The sequence below is a fragment of the Narcine bancroftii genome, chromosome 6 (assembly GCF_036971445.1).
Source record: "Narcine bancroftii isolate sNarBan1 chromosome 6, sNarBan1.hap1, whole genome shotgun sequence".
NCBI classification, from domain to species: domain Eukaryota; kingdom Metazoa; phylum Chordata; class Chondrichthyes; order Torpediniformes; family Narcinidae; genus Narcine; species Narcine bancroftii.
This window is the reverse complement of record NC_091474.1, coordinates 15,962,898-15,982,915: the sequence shown is the minus strand read 5'-3', so window position 1 is coordinate 15,982,915 and position 20,018 is coordinate 15,962,898. Positions and strand designations below refer to the sequence as shown.

Here is a 20,018-nt window from a genome sequence, read left to right as displayed (position 1 = left end):
CGTTTTTTCCCCCCAAAAAATGCCTTAAAAATATTTCCCTGGTCTTTATATGCAAAGTTGAAATTAGGGTGATAACAGTGAGTAAAGCCGACAGTGATCATTGTCGCTGTGTGGCTCACTGGCATTACCGCTATCTATCATTTGGGGCTGGCGGCAGGCTATCGAGAGCTTCTCCCGGTGGCCCACTGTCGGTTCCCGCACTGGTCATTGTTGTGTTGAGCAAGTGTCAGATTCAAGAGAGATGAGTCTGGACACAAGAGTTTGCAAGCAAACGTTACTTTTGTTAACGCACAACAATTAATAAAAGAGCATGGGGAAAATCACAGCAGGAATAAAACACACGCACACAGAGTTTGGGAAAACACACACACAATTTATAAAAGAGTGTGGGAAAATCTACTGCAAGTATTGATCTATAGCAGTGATTTTCAAACTTTTTATTTCCACTCACATATCACCTTATGCAATCTCTTACTAATCACTGCTATCTATTGTTGGGGGCTGGTGGTGGGCTGCTGGGGGAGTGGCGCAGTGAGCTTCAGACTGTTCAAACTGAGGACAAATCAGATCTCACAGCACAGGATCCCTGGGAGCAGCAGGAAGTGGGGCAGTGGGATCAGTGTGGGGAGAGTGGGGTCAGCGTTGGGGCTGTCAGGACATTCTCCCAGCAGCCTGCTTTTGATCCCTGCACAGCTCCCCCCGCCCTGCTCCCCCTGGGAGAGAGCAGGACAGGGGGCCGCTGGAAGACAGCAGGACAGGGGTATTATTAAAAAGATTTTTACTGTTGTCCTACTTGCATGTTTTGCCCTAGTTTTAAATGCCTACCCATAAATACACACAAAAAAATACAGTACACATACACATTCCTTCTCATCATGGTCCCAGAATGCTGGATTGCCCGTTTTACACAGATTGTGACCCGACACTGTCACTACCTCTGCTGCCGGAAAAAAGCCGGGACTGGAATGACCACCCCCTCCCCCCCCCCCCCCCATTCCATGACCGTGGCTTTTACACAGAAGGCGTAATGTAATAAAGCCACAAAGTGGTTGTGTAAGAGGACCATTAGTCTACACCACCTTTACCCTTTATCATTTAAGACTTCCCTGCAACCTCTTCTCATCCCTGGACAGTGATAACAGCTTCTCTAATCTACCCACATAACCAAAACTCCTCACCCCTGGAATCATTTTGGTAAGATCTGTTCTGTTCTTTCTCCAAATCCTTTCTTAAAACATCATGCCCAGAATAAGGCACAATATTCCAGATGTATTTATGAAGGTTTTTAAGAATCTTATTTGTTCTTGTACACTGCACCATGATTTATAAAGCCAAGGATCCTTCATTTCCAGTAGCTTTTGTAAAGTAAATTGTTGACTTGCACATGCCCAGACATACCAGTTGCCAGTGATGTTCCGCAGAGGACAGCGTTGGGGCCACTTCTTTTTTCCGTTGCATATAAATGATTTGGTTAATGGAATAGATGGCTTTGTGGCTAAATTTACAGATGATACTAACATAGATGGTGCTGAGGATACAGAAAGGCTGCAGAGAGCCTTGGGTATATGAGGAGAACAGGCCAAGAGGTGGCAAATGAAATATAATATTGGAGCGTGTACAGTCATGCACTTTGGTAGAATAAACAGACGGGCAGACCATTATTTAGATGGGGAGAAAATTCAAAATTCCGAAGAACAAAGAGTCCTTGTACAGGATACACTACAGTTTAACCTCCAGGTTGTGTTGGTGGTGAAGAAGGAGAATGCAAAGTCAGCATTAATTTCTAAAGGAATAGCGTATACAGTAAGAGCAGTGATGTAATGTTGAGACTCTAAAGTGAATCCTCACTTGGAGTAATGGGTACACAGATTTGGGTGCCTTATTTGAGAAAGGATGTCATGGCATAGGAGAGGGTTCAGAGAAGATTTACTAGAATGATACCGGGAATTAAAGGATTAGCATATGAAGAATGGTTGTCAACTTTTGGACTGTACTCATTGGAGTACAGAAGGGGGGGGGGGGGGGGGGCTTCATAGAGGAATTTCTAATGCCTGGACAGAGTAGATGTGGCAAGGATGTTTCCCATGGTAGGGGATTCTAGAACAAGAGGGCATAACTTCATAATAAAAAGGGTGTCAATTTAAGAGAGACGCAGAAAAATGTCTTTAGTCAGAGGGCCATGAGTTTGTGGAACTTGTTGCCGCAGGTCATTGGGTGTATTAAAGGCAGAGATTAACAAGTATTTGATTAGTCAGGGCATCAGGGAGATGGGGCTGAGTGGGAGGATGGATCAGTTCATGATTAGAATGGCAGAGTAGACTTGATGGGCCAACGGGCCTACTTCTGCTCCTATATCTTGTGATACAGCTGGCAAATCAGGTTGATATCGAAGGAAACTGCTGCCTGTGATACTATTGCTTTACACACAGCTAACCAGTGAACTTATTTTTGTGCGTCATCATTTACCTGGATATGGCACTCTGCCCTTTGTAGCCAGTTCAGTCATCAGAATTCCAAATGACCACACATCCGATTTTATGGTAAAACGGCCATAGAGTGCAGCTTCAGGGGCTGTCCACTTGATAGGGAATTTGGCACCTAGAATCACACAAATACAAATGAAGAAAGAAAATTACCTGCACAAGTATAACCTATTATGCCATGTAGCATTAAGGTATTTATTGAGATTGATTACATGATTTTAAAACTTATTAATGCAACAGCAAATAATTTATTTCTCTTTAATTATATTTGCTTAATCTTACCAAAAGAGCAAATGATTCCTTAGAGATAAAAAAATAGTATAAAGAATTATGAATGGTAGAAAGCAATTATGGAGAGATCAAGGTAACATGAGAGACTTTTTAAAATACCTCTTGAGAATATTTCCAATTAATTTCAGACGCTAACACAGATTCAACTTATTTACACATCATAAATTCTCACCTAAAACCAAGACAAAGTATTTCCTCCTTTCATGTCTCTTTGAGGAATTAAAGACAAGACAACTCTTCACCTGCTCAGTGCTCTTCACTCATGCTGCCTGGCCTGCGAAGTATTTGCAAATTTTAGTTTCAGTTTTCAGTAACTGTAGAATTTTGTGCTCATGTACATTTTTGTTCTCAACAGCTACAGACTGCTGAATGAAGGTTTAGGTTTGGAGCTCATTGTTGTGAAATGTAATCAACAGCCTCTCTGCCAGAAACCCCAAACTTTCAATATGTGTTTTTAACATTCCTGGAATGTCTGGAATTGTTGAATATGTTAACTGATAAATGGGTTGGCAACAGTAATGATTGATTATTCTGGAAGGTAGAGAGCTCACTTAAGGTTGAAAGCTTATGAATTTTTTTTTAGTCATGGAGGACAGAGTATGCTAGTGTCCTTAGTTCTCCCTGAACGAGAAGGTGATGGTTCATTACCAGTCCCCAGATAAACACACCCCATTCATATTGACACATCACCTCAACAGTGAGGGAGTGCTGAAGTCACAAAGGTGCTACCTTTCAGATAGAATGCTAAACCAAGGCCATTTCTGCCCTCCATCAGGCTAAGAAATGCTTGAATTTAGAAGGTTGTCTTCTAGTAGGAAAACTTCCTCTTGTGAGAGAATGACGGCGGATAATTTCAAACTGCGGGAAAAAAAACGAAGCACTAAGCTCAAAATGCTTCACAGATAATGAACTGTGGTCACTATTATTACATGAGCAAATATAAAGTTTACACCCTGAAAACTCAATCCAAGTCCATTCAGATCCTATTATACAGTACATTTCCCCATATCTGAATGACATAAGACTGGGTATTAAGTGTTTTAAAGATCTTTTTGTTGATAACTGCTTTGCATCATTTGAACAACTTACTGAAAAGTTCAACCTACCAAATATCCATTTTTTTCCCAGATATTTGCAAATCATTTTCTCCACTCTCAGATACCTAACTTTCCTGGTGTACCTGATGCAAACACAGTTGATGAGTTTTTTTTTTAATTTACAACTCACTCATAAAGGTTTAATATCCGTTATTTACGTTAAGTTGGCAGGTTTAAGATCTCCCCCTCTTGATAAAATTAAATCTGCCTGGGAACAGGATTTAAGCCTTTCATTGTCAAATGAGGTTTGGTATTTAATCTTTAAATTGGTTAACTCCACATCCCTCTGTTCCCATTATTGTCTGTTGCAATTTAAAGTTGTGCATAGAGCTCATATGTCTAAAGCTAAATTATCTTGTATTTATCCAGATGTAAATTCTAGTTGTGATAAATATAAGAGGGTTGAGGCTCCTCTTATTCACATGTTTTGGACGTACCCTCGCCTTGAAAAATACTGGAGGGTTGTTTTCCAAATTTTATCCTTAATTTAAATCTTGAACCTAATCCTCTGGTTGCCCTCTTTGGGACCACTGGAGAGGATGATGCACGTTTGACTCCAGTTAAATCTCCGGTTCTGTTCTTTGCCTCTCTTTTGGCCGGATGTACAATATTACTAAGATGGAGGGATGCTGCCCCACCCACTCATGCTCAGTGGCTGAAGTATATTATGTCCTGTTTAAATCTAGAAAAGATTCGCTATTCTTTCGGCAACTTAGAGATAAGGTTTCGAAATGTATGCAGACCTCTAGTTTTAATATAAAACCTGTCTTCCACCAGTTTATTATATTACTCCAGCTACAAGGTATACTTTAAATGTAGAATTTCGGTTTGGACATGGGATCAAGACATGGGAGAGAAAATGAGAATATAACATTCAAGATAAAATTGTAAGATGTTCTTTTACCTTATAAATGTACTCTATAAATTAGACAATTTCGTTGATTATATTTGACATCTCTGATGTGTATTTTACAAATTTTCTGTATACTTTAAGTAAAACAATAAAAATATTTAGAAAGAATAACACCAAGATACAGATTATGCTCTGTTAATGATCTTAATGAAGGACAAGGAGTTCTCTGCTTTACCTTGAATGCCTCATGGGACATTAGGCATCCACTGGAAATAGAAAAGTATTCCACCAAGACTTAAGGTTAACATCTAATCCGAAGAGAAGCACTGTTGATTGGGAAACAGCCCCCTCCAGAGCAGTGTGCTTGCACTGAAGTTTCCAAACCCTGGATCAGAACCTCAACCTTTCAGCCCAACAGTTCTGAAGACCCGGTAACTCATGCATATTCCAATTTCTTACTCATTGATTGTTGACCTCACATGGGTTTACTACTGAAATGGTGAAAAGATGAGAAATGAAGCTTTGTTTTTAAAAAGAAAGTTGATTTGGAGTCTGTCAATTATTTTCAGAGTTGGATAGGCAGAATTTCAAGTATTCAATGGGAGGGGTCAGTTTAAAGTAATCAGGGTTGGAGAAAACCACAGTGCTCTAATTCTCAGGGAAGCATTAATGCTTCCCTTAATGCTTTGGACTCTGTTTCCTGGATTTCCGAGACTAACAACAAGTGCATATACTCCGTGCCCTGGTTTTCCAGGTTTTATATCCAACCATTGGTTTGCATACTGTAGTTTACCCTTGGACCCAGTCCAGAATATACATGAGAAAAGGTTAAAAATAGCTGGAGTCCAAAGAGTTAATGAAAACCAGAAATTACTTTTTTAATCACATTGATTCACACATTTCTACTTAATTTATCCATGAAATAACTGCCATCTGCTATATTTTTAAGCGATTAACTGAGGTAATATCAAATACTATTGCAGAATCCTTGAGACTTTGAATAATTCAGTTCATAATACACAGTGAAATCTTGACAAGATCAAATCATTGCAACAAGATGAAATGGTGGCTGAAAGCAAAGTATGATGTTATCAGTTTAATCTCGCTGTAGCCTTAGGGCAAATGGGAATAAAAATTCAGCTTCCAGGGAAGATGTGAACCAGCCCGACATGATTAAGCTCCACAAAGTCAAAATGGTAGTGGTGGGTCTGAAGGAGGAAGCAGGTGAAATAAATGTGGGATATGGTTTCATGTGATTTTTCTATCAGAGTGAGAAGTTAGCTCCTGCCCAGACAAGTGGAATTAACAAATATCTCAAGTATCCGGGAGAATTGGGACTGAATTTTGCAGTCACAGCTAACCCTCAATATAAAAAAAAATCCTCACAAAGGTCTGGTGATCTCTGTGGTGCTGACTTTCTCCTTTCTGATGCTACTTAATGCTAAAGGTCAATTCAAAAGGGACCTCTGACATCCAGCAACATTATTCATCGAGCTGACAGAGCAATCAATCCCACTGAAGAATTCCCAAAGATGACAAACGAACAAAGCCACACAATTTTTAATTAATACTGTACTTTAAATGCACATAGGGCAAAGTAAAGGCTGAAATATCATAAATCAGGGTATAAAATGTTAAAGTTATTATTTCCACAATTAGAAAATTGATAATTGTCAGCCTATGCCATTATTATATTGTGAAATTACCCACGCATAGGAATTCCTACGTAGGTGTCAGTTTCTAATGTAATAACAACACACACAAGTTTTCCCTTGACATTCAAGAGGCAAAGTCTGCGATATAGTCTATTTTCAGTAGCAGCAAATGGACAAGGTGCTTCTTATTGGAAATACATTGGAGATCTCAATCACAAAGGAAGTGTCCTTGAAAGAGCTAAGGATGAATACCAGGGAAACAGAGCTAAGATCAATGAAACATCATGCATTTTTGTAACTAAATCCTAGCTAATTGTATAATGCAAATGCATCTAAGAAGCTGGACAGCATTCGCTCTCCAAACTCAACCTTTTAAAAACTCTGGATGGGGCAACAATTGCCCCAAGACATGAATCTCAAATCCTGGAACAGTTCTGTAACAGACATCCAAATCCTGCTGAAGCTGGAAAAAGATAAAAAATAATTGATGCTGATGGGATGTGATTACATTGACGGGCATCATTTTAGTTATTATTAATTATCTGGTGCTAACCTTGCCGAGCTGTGTATTCATTATCTTCAATCAGTCGAGCCAGGCCAAAGTCAGCAACTTTACACACAAGGCTTTCGCCCACAAGAATGTTAGCTGCTCGTAAGTCTCGGTGAACGTAATTCATCCTTTCTACGTAGGCCATGCCAGCCGAGATCTGCAAAATCAGAATGAGCACACCATTGAATTTAAGGTTTAAAAAAATGTGGCATATCACATTGAACTGTGCTGACTGTTAACAGTGCCTTTATTTACTGCAGAGTATGAAGAAAATACACCCCTGTTGCAGAATATTGATGGATTTTTACTGCTGTACCACTAAGAGTGTTGTAAATGTGCCAAATGTTTGTGCACTGCATGCGTTATGTGGAATACAAGCTTCCACCTCATTAGACCCAAAGAGAAACGACTGACACCAGTGTTTCCCAAATCCAAAGAATGCCCCCTTTTATTTACAATTAGAGAACTATTTATAGTATTGGTCCCAAGGGAATTCGCGCAAGCCATCTCACACACGTGACTGGATTAGTTGATTGATGGCTAAAGACCCGAGAACCGGTAACACCCAATCTTGGCGATGGTGGCGTTGCTCTGTTTAGGGCGTCCTAGCAGAGAGCATACTTACCTATGGCATCTCAGTGTGGTGTGGCAATTGTCTCGTATTGGACTGTAAAGCACTTCAGCGGGTGGTGGAAATTGCCCAGCGGATTATCGACATCCAATTGCCCACCATTGAGAACATCTATCAGGAACGCTGTCTGGGCAACGCGAAGAGCATCACCAAGGATGCGTCTCACCTTAAGTATGGACTTTTTACTCTTCTTCCAACCGGCAGGAGCCTTCTCTCTCAAACCAGCAGGCTCAAGGAGAGCTCCCCCCACCCCCCCATCCCCAAGGCTGTGACCCTGCTGAACCTTAAATCACAGCAGAGTGCTACTGCACTCACTTTGTACTGTCAGTACTTTTATAATTGTTTGCTTGCTGAATGCCCTTGTTTTTATTTGCACGTAATTATCTGTATATAGCACTATTTTTTAAACCTGGTTGGATGCTAATTGTACTTCATTGGCTTTGTATTTTACTTGGCACAATGACAACACAGTTGAAACTAATCTAATCTGTTGTTAGGTTCTGGAACATGAAACACATTAACTAAGGCATTCCTCCTTTGGTAATGGGTACAGAAAATTATGAGTGAAATGTCTGATAGGAATTGAATGTATTCATTTTTTTTCTTTTTGCATGTAGTTGCAATCAATCTTTGGGAGACAAGTATTTGGTTCCAATGATTCACTTCAGAGTCTGAAATTTAGGAATTGCATTCAGCTGATGAGGGTACAAATTCCATAGGGCATAGTCATAGCATCTGCCACATTCCATGAATTTCATCTGTATCTTCCTACCGCTAGCTGCAAAGTTGGAAACCATAAATATTTACTTTTTTTTTAAATCAGAAATATTTTGCCATACATTCGTCCAATAACTGCAGAGGAGCAACAGAGAGTCAGAGGAAAAAGGCAGTATTCGTTTGAAATGGTTTAACCACTATTCAACATGTCAAACATTCCAAGAGCAATACTTTTTACCTCGATACTGAATTCCACAAGATAAACAGCTTTTCCTGTGCATTGAAATAAATTGTTTATTGTCATGTGTGCATCTGGATTCCATCACATCTTCAATGCCCTTTAAATTTTTAAATCCATGTTTTGAACAGATCCCATTTTATAAATGATTCTCACCAACCAAGAGCAAGATGCAATTGTATAAAGCAAAACAAATAGGACATTCATAATTCAGAAAGAGAATATAATTTCCACAAATCCCTCTTAAAAATCAAGAGCAGACAATGGCTGTGAAGTTGCCAGTTGATGCTGCTATTTTCCATTCGTGTAAACAGGTTTACATCAAAAAAACTGTTTTCTGGAAATAATTAGGGTCAAACGTGGGGAAAAACCTGGTTAAATAAAGAAATGAGATGCACCGGGAATATAAAACTCCCTACTTGTTGAAATAAACAACACTTACACAATATCTTGCTATTGACACCCTCTATAAATGACAATATGTAACTGATCACAATTTGGAATTGTTGACAGCAAAGTTTCCCCAGCTATAGTGTGAAAATTCCAGGATGATGTAGCTGTATTAATAGTTGTTTTAATCCTGCGCCCAGAAACCATACCTTCTGATGAAGGTTGTGTGACCAGAAGTTTCTGTCCACAAATGCAGCTTGGCCTGCTGAGTATTTCCAGCATTACTATTTTGTATTTCTGATATGGTTTGGCTGACCTTTGTTACGCAGGGTGTATGTGCAGGTAAAGTATCCCAGCATATGTAGGTCTCCTATGGGAGGTGCTTAAGATAGATAATCATGGTAAGAATTTCACAGGTCCTTTAAAGATCCAGCAAGGCCAACAGAGCCTTTGAAAATCATATTTCTTTTTACTCTTAATGATGTTAATACTAACCTGAGCAGCCATATCAACCAACTGAGGAAGCCTCAGGTATTTTCCCATCTCTCCTTTGAGGAAATCCAACAAGCTTCCTGTAATATGATAATGAGTTTATTGTAATCTCCGTCATACAATGTACCTATGCACCAAAAGAGCTGACTTCTAAAAGAAAACAAAACTACAGGAGTATACATCAAATTGAAAAGAATCAGAATTTATTGTCAAGAACATGCCACAAAATTCATAGTTTTGCAGCAGCGTCTCAGTGCAAACATTTATATAAACCACATTTCAATAAATAATGCAATAAAAAATAAAAGGTAGTGTAAGGTAGTGTCTGTGGTTCAAGATAATAAATACAAAAGATAAATTATAAATATTCAGTTACCATGTATGGAAAAAATGTGTTACAATAGTTCAGAGAGTTCATTTCCTGGTGTTGGATCACCCCATGATTTGTTTAACAGGGTGAGAATATTAAACAAGTCAAAAAGATAAGAATGCAATTTCACTTCAGGCTTCGACTTAAATTCCTTTCCACAGTTTTTCCCTTCTGCTCTTTATCAGCCTGCTTATCAAAACTGTTTTGCAAGCCACACTAAAATCTTTTTTTCGTATCCTCATTGCCAATATTTTACAACTATTTTTCCATTGTCCACACCACGCATCCTTTCATCTTTCAGTGTGTGACCATTAACGGCATTGATTTTTACATTAGCCCTCTGCAATCATCAGTAAAACAGACCTTCATTCTGCATCACTTGCCTGGATTGGAGTTCAGACTCTAAAGGTGAAAGTCAATACCATTCAGTTTCCTAATGAAACATTCACATACAGTGTAATATACACCTCTCTTAGCAACAAACAGAACTTAATTGCCATTCTTTATTACATGGAATGATTGCAGTTGATTTGCTTTATGCAGGACCACATGCAGCAGATTTAATGCCAACTGCCCAATGCACAAAGAAAGCACTTATAATCACTCTGAGGCATTGGGACTGAGCTGTTCCTCGGTCAAAAAGGATTAGAACTGAGCAAAATCCAAGATTTGATTTGTTTTCATGTATTCATTTGTGGGACATGGTCATTTTTAGCAAGGTCAGGGTTTAATGAAGGAAAAAGCCTGGTAATTGTGCTGCACCACCTATGAATGGTGTAGGCTGAAGGGGCCAGTAGTAGATTAACCATGAGGCTGTGAGTAGGATGAAGGTGAGGAGGCCCAACACATTATGGTCTGATTAAACTGACTTAAAAACAATGAGGTTCATTATTGTCTTTCATCATTTGAGTTTGTTTGATTTCATTAAAAATTGCAGGTAGTCTCCCAGCAGATGAAAGGTTCTGGGCGAGTGAAAAGTAGCAAAAATGAACCACACTGTTGTAGGGTGGAGAAGAGCGCGGATAGATACAGGAGCAGTGGAAGCTGTAGCCAGAGTGCTGCGGGAAACCAGTGGGACATTTGCGGCCCTTCCTCCCCGTGTCTGCCCTCGGGGCCGCGGTGGGTTTCCATAGTCGCCTACACAGCCTGAGCGGCACTGCGACCTTTCCCTGCCCAGTGGGACGGGGCCAGGGGATGGCGACTTCTCCCTGCCCAGTGGGACAGCTACCTCTCCCTGCCCAGCAGGATGAGGGACACAACTTCCCCCTGCCTAGTGGGACGAGGGACATTTCGTTGAAATTGGCAGGGTCAGCAAAAAAAGGATGCACATTAAATTATTTGTTGGATTTGTATATTAAACTAAATCAGTAATTTCACTTCAAATAATGCAACCAAAGTTGATAGCGATTGTTTGAACTTTAATATGTCTATGTTTTTAATCATCGTTGTACTGTGATTTTTTATAATCAAGTTTTATAAATAAGTGAAAGCCTAATTTGTTCCTTCACTGCAGCCTGCAGGGATAGTTGGTCTGTTATTATTCGTGCGGCAGTTGTAGAAAACTTGTTATGTATAAATTGTTTTGAATTAAATCTCTGCAAAATGAAAGGGAGAAGCTGAACTCACATTTGTAAGTTGAATTGTAAAAGCACAATGGTGGAGGAATTCAGCAACTACTATGGCATTTCGGGCCTGAGCCCTTCTACAGGGTATTTTTACCTCCTACGGACTCAGGACACTACAAGACCTGTTGAGTTCCTCCAGTATTTATGTGTTTTGTCACAATGTCGAACAAAGGGTGGGGGCACAGGGGAAAGGTCGGGGGGGGAGGGGCCTTACTAAAGCTCAGCCTAGGGCCCAGGTGGTAATTAATCCGCATAACCAACCCTTGCGCTCAGCACATTAGAGAATTCATAAGCCTTAGCAGGGAGGCCAGAGCAAGTGAGATGCATAACACAGTCAATTAGTGCATCTTCATCATAGGGTGTTGTAAAATCTTGGAATTGCATCACAGGCAAAATTCTCCCACCATCGAGAGAATCTTCAGGGAACGCTGCTGTCGGAAAGCAATCATCAAGGATCCACACCGCACAGCACTCGCTCTGTTCTCACTGCTGCCATCAGGAAGGAGGTATAGGTGGCACAAGATTCATACCACCAGGTTCAGGAACAGTTGCTACCCCTCCACCCCATCTAAACAACAAACTCAATCAGAGACTCATTTAAGGAGTTCTACTTTCTACATTTTCTTTTAGTGAATTTTTTTTCTGCAGTTGCATAGTTGGTTTACATTTCTTTTTGTTTGCATTTCTCTCTTTTGTATTTATATATTTTTCTTGCGTACAGTTTGCACAACCGATAAGTAGAAATCCCACAGGAAAAAGACTCTCAGGATTGTATGTGATGTCAGCAGGTCAAACAGCATTAGTGAGTGGAAAAAGGAATTGATATTTTATGTTGAAATCCTTCATCCTTTTCTCCCACTGACGCTCGTCGACTCATTGAGTTCCTCCTGCAGAATGTTTAGCTCCAGATCTCAGCATCTGCAGTTTCTTATGTCACCAGTACTCAAAACTATTTTAGCATTAAACACTTCCTAACATGAGTGTGTTGTAGGTTAATTGAGTTTAATTGGGGCAGCATGGCCTTGTGATCTGGAAGAGCCCATTACCATGTTGTACTTCTAAATTTATATTGCTGGATTTATAAAGGAAAACTAATTAAATTCTTTTAAAATTTTTCCAAAGCTCTCAGCCTCATTTAACTGGACAAGTTTAATTAGACAATGCCACAGATGGTTAAAAGCCACGCCATAAGCAAGACAAGAGCAGCACCCATCATCCAAGACCCACCAATGCAAAGGTGGTGGTGAATGCCCTCTTGAAGCACTGAGTCCTCAAGCTGAAGGAAGTTACAAGTCAACCACACCACACTAAGTCTGGAAAGATACCCAGGTATAACTGGGAACACCCAATTTCCTTCCTCATGGCTTCATCTGAACAGTACTGATTATAACAAAGAAGCAAACTCTAAAATGTATCAATATCACAAAACATTCAGAATCCATTGTAAAATAAAACTCATACAGTATTTAAATACTGAGAATGTCTATGCAAAATTTCTCAATAAAAAAAGTGCGACCATATTCTCTGAGGCAGAAAAATCAGCCTATATTTTGGCCCCATATCCTACACATATTTGCATCACTTTCACAGATGATTTTGCAAAATGCCAGGCTATATTTTCATGATAAATATAACAATGTATGTTACTAACAGACGCATTGCTTGCTTCCACATGTACGCACCTTTGCTCATGTACTCGGTAACAATATAGATCGGTTCTTCAGAGACTACAGCATACAACTGGACCAGTTTGTCATGACGAAGTTTTTTCATAATCTGGGCCTCCTGCAGAAAAGCCTCCGGAGACATCGTACCAGGTTTTAAGGTCTTAATTGCTACCTTGGTTGTTCCATTCCAAGTTCCTATAACAAAGTACAATGTACGCAATGCATAATACAAACTGAAAAATAACTGGTAATAATAACAATTGGGCAGCACGATTAGCGTAGCGGTTAGTGCAACACTATTACGGCTGAGTCCATGACTCTGTGACCCAGAACCCATCCTGAACCAAAACTTTAAGATCTTGCTGAAATTAACAACCAAACAATGTCACAAATAAAATAGCTTTAAATGAAGACATAGCCAGTGCCAGATGAGAGTGGAGAATTTAATCTTTGGACACCTCCACTGGGTTCAGCAGAAGTATTGAGTGGTTCTACAAACCTGGTTCAAATCATAAAATTCTAATGACCTTAATATTCAATCTGCTGATGTAATTTTAACCTTTCAGGGGTCAGAATGAGTTTTTAAAAAAATGCAAAGCTCCTACTGGGAAGGGAGCAAAATGTGCAAGGAACTGTGAACGGGGCAAACAGCTCGCCTGCCTCAACCGCCACTCCAATTATTCCCTCCCCCCAAAAAAAATACGTCAAAACTGCGGTTAAGCATTCACGTACACACTGTGGCCACAGCATTATGTATGAGTACACATACATCTCCAAAAGCTAGAAATTTAAATTCTTGCATTTGAATCTTTATTATTTAATTTCTTAAATCCATTAAATTGAAATCCAAAAAGCTCATAGCATTTGCTGTGTGTTGGCATGCACTTATATCCAGATATCACATCGAAGTGTCAGAAATCAATAGATGCTTTTCAGATGGTAAGAATGTAACTGGGATCAGTCCTTAGTCCTCAATTATTTACTATTCATGTTCTCAACCTTTTTCTTTCCACTCACATACCACTTTAAATATTTCCTATGCCATCGGTGCCCTGTGATTAGTAAGGAATTGCTTAAGGTGCTATGTGGGTGGAAAGAAAACCACTGTTTTAATCATCCCTAATTGACTCGTTATGTGCACAGTTTCATAACTCTAAAGGAAATGGGCCAATGACAATTTTTCTCAAGCAAAATATTTCAGTGACAATGGGGTCTAGAGCAGTGATTCTCAAGCTTCCCTTCCCACTCATATCGCACCTTAAGCAATCCCTTACTAATCTCAGAGCACCGATGGCATAGGGATTACTTAAAGTGGTGTCTGAGTGGAGAGAAAAAGATTGAGAACCACTGATCTAGAATAAGGGGAAGCACATAACTTTAATGATAACAAAAAGAGAACTCAAGACGTTAATCGAATTAGGCCAGTTTGCACTTTGCGTCTGGACGTAGATTGGTCGAGTGAGAGGCCCAAAACGGAGCAAGTGAAGGAAAGTGGGAAGTTATACATTGCAGCAGGAATAATCACAAGGAGATAGATCTCCAATGATCGAGGTGTTCTTGTGCATGAAACATGTTAGCAGGCAGGAGCAACAAATACAGTAAAATCCCCATTCTCTGAAATTCAAGCAACCGGAAAAGTAAAATCACGGAAAATAAATACTGTAGGTTAAAAAAAAACAAAAAATTTAAAATGGCATTCCATAGCCGTTAATTTGCCAATCATACAACATGCAATCTCAAGCATTTATCTGGATCTACCAATCCCCATAGGTGCTGGATTCTTGGGGTTTTACTGTATTTGTGAAAAAACAATATTGTGTAAGGGGATTGGAGTTTAAAAGTGTGGGCTGTTAGCGAGGTTGTATTCAGAATACAGTCTATGATTTTAAACTTTTTTAAAAAAAAAGAACATACAGGGGTTTAAGAAAGTTCAGAAGACATTCACTAGGCTAATTCCAGCAATGAGAGGGTTGTCCTACCACAAATGGCCAGTGAAGTTAGACATACATGTTTTGGAGATCAGAAAAATGAGGAAAGTTCTCACTAAACCACCTAAAATACTAAGTGGGTATGATACAGGAAATGTTGAGATGCTTCCACTTGAAGATAAACGGTCTCCAAGATAAGGGACTGTCACTTAAAACCCAGGTATGGGGCAACTTCTTCCCACACAGGATGGTCCATCAGTGGAATTCTCTTCTCCAGAGTGTAGTGGAGACTAGACCACTAGGGATTTCAAACTGAAGCCAGTAATTTGTTGAATGATTAGTGAAGAGCAAAGACAGAAGAGGAATGAAGTCCTGAAAAAGATCAACCACGATTTGTATTGAATGGAAGGGCTCACTCCTGATCATTGGCAGCAGAGATGCGTCAGCATGGAAATACGAACCTCAGCAAACCTGGCTGATAATGACCTTAATCTATTAATATTTAAAATGCAACACCGCTAACCAACTCGAAGGTTAACACATTTATTCTCATTTCTCCAAATATAGATTTTCTCATAACACAATTAAACACTCCAGCACTGTTCACAGAGAGAAGGTCAAGTCTCTTACCCATCCACACTTCTCCAAAGCAACCTTGACCAAGCTTCACTTCCAATCTCAATGAATCCCGTGGGATTTCCCAAGCATCTTTAGCTAATCCCTGGGTCTGGGGTTTCACTGTTGGACAGACGGTTGTCAGCCGATGACACAAGCCATCAGAATGCTCTGCAAAAGACAATCACAATGTAGCACAAAGACTTCGTTGTAAGCTCTTATTAGACAGTTGACATACACCCTGGCCAACTCTCACCATCCAGATGGAGAACAGCCAAGATTCCATCTTTGCTGGTGCTGTGAGAAAATACCATAGACTTTCACAGGCAGGACCTGAAGGTGAAAAATAACCTTATTTAAATTGCCACATCTCTGAAGAAGCAGACTATTAGTAAATCTTGGCATCATTTTAAAGGATTTATTTCAGAAAGCGGCACAGACTTTTAAACTGGAAGCACTTGAAATTCAAACAATACAGGCCTAAAAGTCATGCAAAATTTTACAAATTTGTTTATCCTGACAGCTAATTGGAAAAAAGGGGTTCAAACCCAGGCCTTAAGCTCACTCTGACTGATTTCAAAATAGGTAGATATTCATGGGCTACTTTTTTGAAAACCAAGTTGACAGTCAGGCTCAAAGTTCCAGGGATACACAGTAAACTCTCTGTCATCCAGAATTCAAGTAACCGGCAAAAAAAAATACAGACGTTTAAAATTGGCACAATCCAAAGCAACCGGAAAATTCACTTATGTGGCATCTACCAATCCCCATAGGTGCCAGATAGCAGGGGTTTTACTGTGTTAGTAAAAGCACAAAATGCTGGAGAAGCTCTGCTGATCAAACAGTGTCCTTTATGTAGCAAAGGTGGTAATATACAACCAGCATTTCAGGCTTGAGCCCCACATCATGGTGATACCATGGTGTCTACAGATTTTCATGGTTTATCTTTTACCGTGTTAGCATGGATTCAGACATTTGAACATTTTTCTACAAATTCTCTTCAAGAGCATGCGACTTCAAAGTTGTTAATGCAGGTTCACAACCTCAAATATGCTCCACCCCTCGATCTTCACTGATGCTGCCTGACGCACTGAGTTCATCCAGCAGTTTGTTTTATGCCACAAATCTGGTGTGCCATTCACAGCACCTTAAATTCCTGGGGAAACTCCAGTCAAGTCACAGTCCATGGGAAAACAAGATTTCAATTGTTTGTCTTGGAGTGACACGATTAGCGTAGCAGATAACGTAATGCTATTAAAGTGACCCGGGTTCGAATTTGGCGCTGTCTGAAAGGAATTTGTATATTCTCTCCATGTCTGCATGGGTTTCCTCTGGCTGCTCCAGTTTTCTCCCACTCTTCAAAATGCACAGGGATTGTAAGTTAATTGGGGAATTTGGGTGACACGGGCTCATGGGCCGAAAGGGCCTGTTACCACCTTGTATGTCTAAATAAAAATTTATAAAGTATATTTCAGGAATTCCCCAAATCGTTCTGTTTCCTTTTTGAGATCTGGCATTACTGACAATTTACTGGCATTTATTATCCATCCTTGAACATGTGATGATAAATTGCTTTGGTGAACCACTGGTTCCATATGGCGAAGGATGCTTCCACTGTCTGCTGCTGGGAGAGGAATTCAAAGAATCAGACTGAGGGCTAAAGCCTGGATTGTCGGTTACCCTTCTTCTGATGCTGCGTGACCTGTCCATTGCACTAAGGACCCTCTAGTTGGAGCAGGGAAGATTTAAATAGCCTCTGTACTGCTCTGAAATTCTTTTGTTGAAGTAATATTACTGATGACATATTGTTGGCATGAGAAATTTCTAACTTTGCAGTCCAACATGTTGGGAGCACATAGGGAGAATACACCATACGTGGGGCACCACTAAACCTGTAGCCAGCAAACTAAACTATCGATTAAAAGGATGCATTTGTAAAATTATCCCTTTTTTAAATTTTATTTTCCATTTCCATAATAACAAAAGAATAATAAAAACTATGACACAAATGTAATATATTTTCACCATCAAGTAAAAAAAGGAAAAGAAAAAGCCTGTCTCATAAATCTATCTCTTATAATTAATTAATTGCAGTTTACATAATAATCTTAAACCATAACCAATTAGGGCAGGTTGGATGGGGACGTGGTGGACGCTGCAGGTAAAGTCAGAGCAATAAAATCCAAATCTTACCAAAAATTTTTTACGGTCAATGCATCTTTCCATGGCTTGACCCAAGTCAAGAATCTGGGCACCAAATTAAACTAAGCCTCTCTCACCCTCTGAGATTAACAAAAGGAATTATTCAAACAAGAGCAGATATTTTTGCTTTTCAATCCTCAATGAAAAGTATTAAAAAAAAAGGTTAACGAGATGTCGTGTGATTTGTAAATGAATTAGGTACGACGCCAATTTCTCTTCATATAATGTGCTAAATGCAGGAAAATGGAGACATTTCACTATCAAGTAAAAATCAATGCCCGTCTGAACAGAGACAGCTGAATGAAAGCTTATTCATATATTATTTTTGTGAACTGCCTGAAACACAGAAAACATGACAGAGATGTAAAATGGTTCCAGAAAAGAATTCGATCACCTTGAGCTTGGAAGCTAGTGGCACAGCTACAAAAGATGGAATGATTATATTTGAGGACACTCAAAAGATCAGAACCAGAATACAGAAAATCAGGGATTGCAGGTTTGGAGATGATTACCAACGGGTGGGGGGGAAGAGCAAGGTCTTGAAGCAGTTTAAAAACAAGGATTTTAAAAACTGAGGAGTGATTTCAACAGAGGAACAAGGTCAAGGAACACAATATGTGTCGAACAAATCAAATTGCACAACAAAGAATGTTCCAAGTAAAGCATCTTGAAATACAATAGATATTCAAAAGATCCTCTTCATTTACGTTGATACAGGTTGCTTTATTTGTTTGTGCACATAAAGAATTTCTGCTGAGAACAGCTTTTGATGCCTGAAGTTTTGTTGACTTATTATTTTTCAGCAAATTTTCACCAATATTCCCCATGGCCCCCAACTTACTCATTCCATGTACAAGAGACCTCAGGTTTCAGGAACTCATTCCTCAATATCACAGCCTGCGGGAAGAAGCTATTTCCCAGCCGGGAATTTAGATGCTCCTGAACCTGGACTGGAAGGGCCTGATAGGAGATGATAGAAGGCTAGGCTAATGGCAGGGCCTTATATTTGATTTATGTGCTTTGTTCTCCGCAAAAATACAGTTTCACTCAAGCTTATAATAAGTCTCCAGGGGAAATTGTCCATGGAGGTTCCACTCTGGTATTACCAATAATGTGTTCTTCCCATCACAAAACAAGATAAATGCAGATATTTACTTTTGAATAATGAAGTGATTTGAAGGTTTTTGCTCATGTCCTTAATCAAATTGAAATTTTATGGAGAATTGTTTTAAATAGATAATTGAACAGCAGTATTCTTGAAGTCTGACAGAAAAAAAAACCTCAGGATTTATTTTCCTGTCAATAGTTTGATGAAATCACCATTGTAAAGCGGTGAGCAGTTAGTGCAATGCTATCACAGCACCAGTGAGTGGTGTTCGAATACGGCAGAGTTTGTACGTTACCCTTGTGTCTGCATGGGTTTCCTCCAAGTGCTCCGGTTTTCTCCTACCTTCAAACTGTACCAGGGTTGTACGTTATTTGGGTGTAATTGGGCGGCACAGGCTAAAAGGGACTAAATTAAAGCAGGCATCAGGAACAGTGCCATGTTTTATTTCTGCCTTTCTAAGCTGTTAAAGGAATTCTTTTGAAAGATGCACAACTCTAACGTTAATCCACCCATTCAAAGGCGCCAGTGTAACGTGGAAGGAAAGCTTCATTACAACCTGTACAAAATTGTTGCTTTCTTTGGAACTTACTGGAGTAGTGGACTACCAGCTGTTGCAGATTTTCAAACTGTGTTCGTGATGTAATATAGAAACCACCCTTGTCCAGTTTGCGAATCTTGTAATGCTTCACATTTAGTCCTTTTGCATTGTCATAGTCAGACACAGAGAGGCAATAAGCACCTGGATGAAAGGACAGAGATATTACTCAACAAGCAACACACTTCATGCAACTTCATTTTGGTGCTCTTAAGGCACAGGTATCAAGTCAGCACCTGCACATTATCAGGTTTACCTCTATCAAGTTACCAATGTGACTTAGCCGAAGGAAATAAAAAGGATATTTGATTTGCCCAGAGTGGCGTACCCTTGGGTTCCCCAAGCCCCGACTGTCACATATGTAGGCTTTATTATGTACTGCTCAGCTTCTTGGATTGTCAGTCAGTGGAGCCATTCTCCTGCAGTTTGTTGCGGATAATATAGCTAGCTGATGCTTACCCTCTGGAAGGCGACCTCCAGTGGGGACAGAAATTCTGCTGCAGGAAAATCC

The 20,018-nt window shown here is 39.7% G+C and overlaps 1 protein-coding gene across 3 annotated transcripts in view; it reads right to left on the bottom strand.

The window, feature by feature from the left end:
* LOC138735754 (proto-oncogene tyrosine-protein kinase Src-like) overlaps positions 1 to 20,018 on the bottom strand; it is a 151,065-nt gene that overhangs the window by 17,234 nt on the left and 113,813 nt on the right. For 2 of the 3 annotated variants that reach the window (XM_069884108.1, XM_069884109.1), the window contains exons 6-11: positions 19,502 to 19,651; positions 15,618 to 15,773; positions 13,075 to 13,254; positions 9,401 to 9,477; positions 6,933 to 7,086; positions 2,467 to 2,598 (exon numbers count right to left, since the gene is read on the bottom strand). In XM_069884108.1, coding sequence (XP_069740209.1) covers positions 2,467 to 2,598; positions 6,933 to 7,086; positions 9,401 to 9,477; positions 13,075 to 13,254; positions 15,618 to 15,773; positions 19,502 to 19,651 — 849 coding nt within the window. Of the gene's footprint in view, positions 1 to 2,466; positions 2,599 to 2,951; positions 3,049 to 6,932; positions 7,087 to 9,400; positions 9,478 to 13,074; positions 13,255 to 15,617; positions 15,774 to 19,501; positions 19,652 to 20,018 lie in introns of those variants that run through there. The other variant, XM_069884110.1, reaches the window with a different exon arrangement.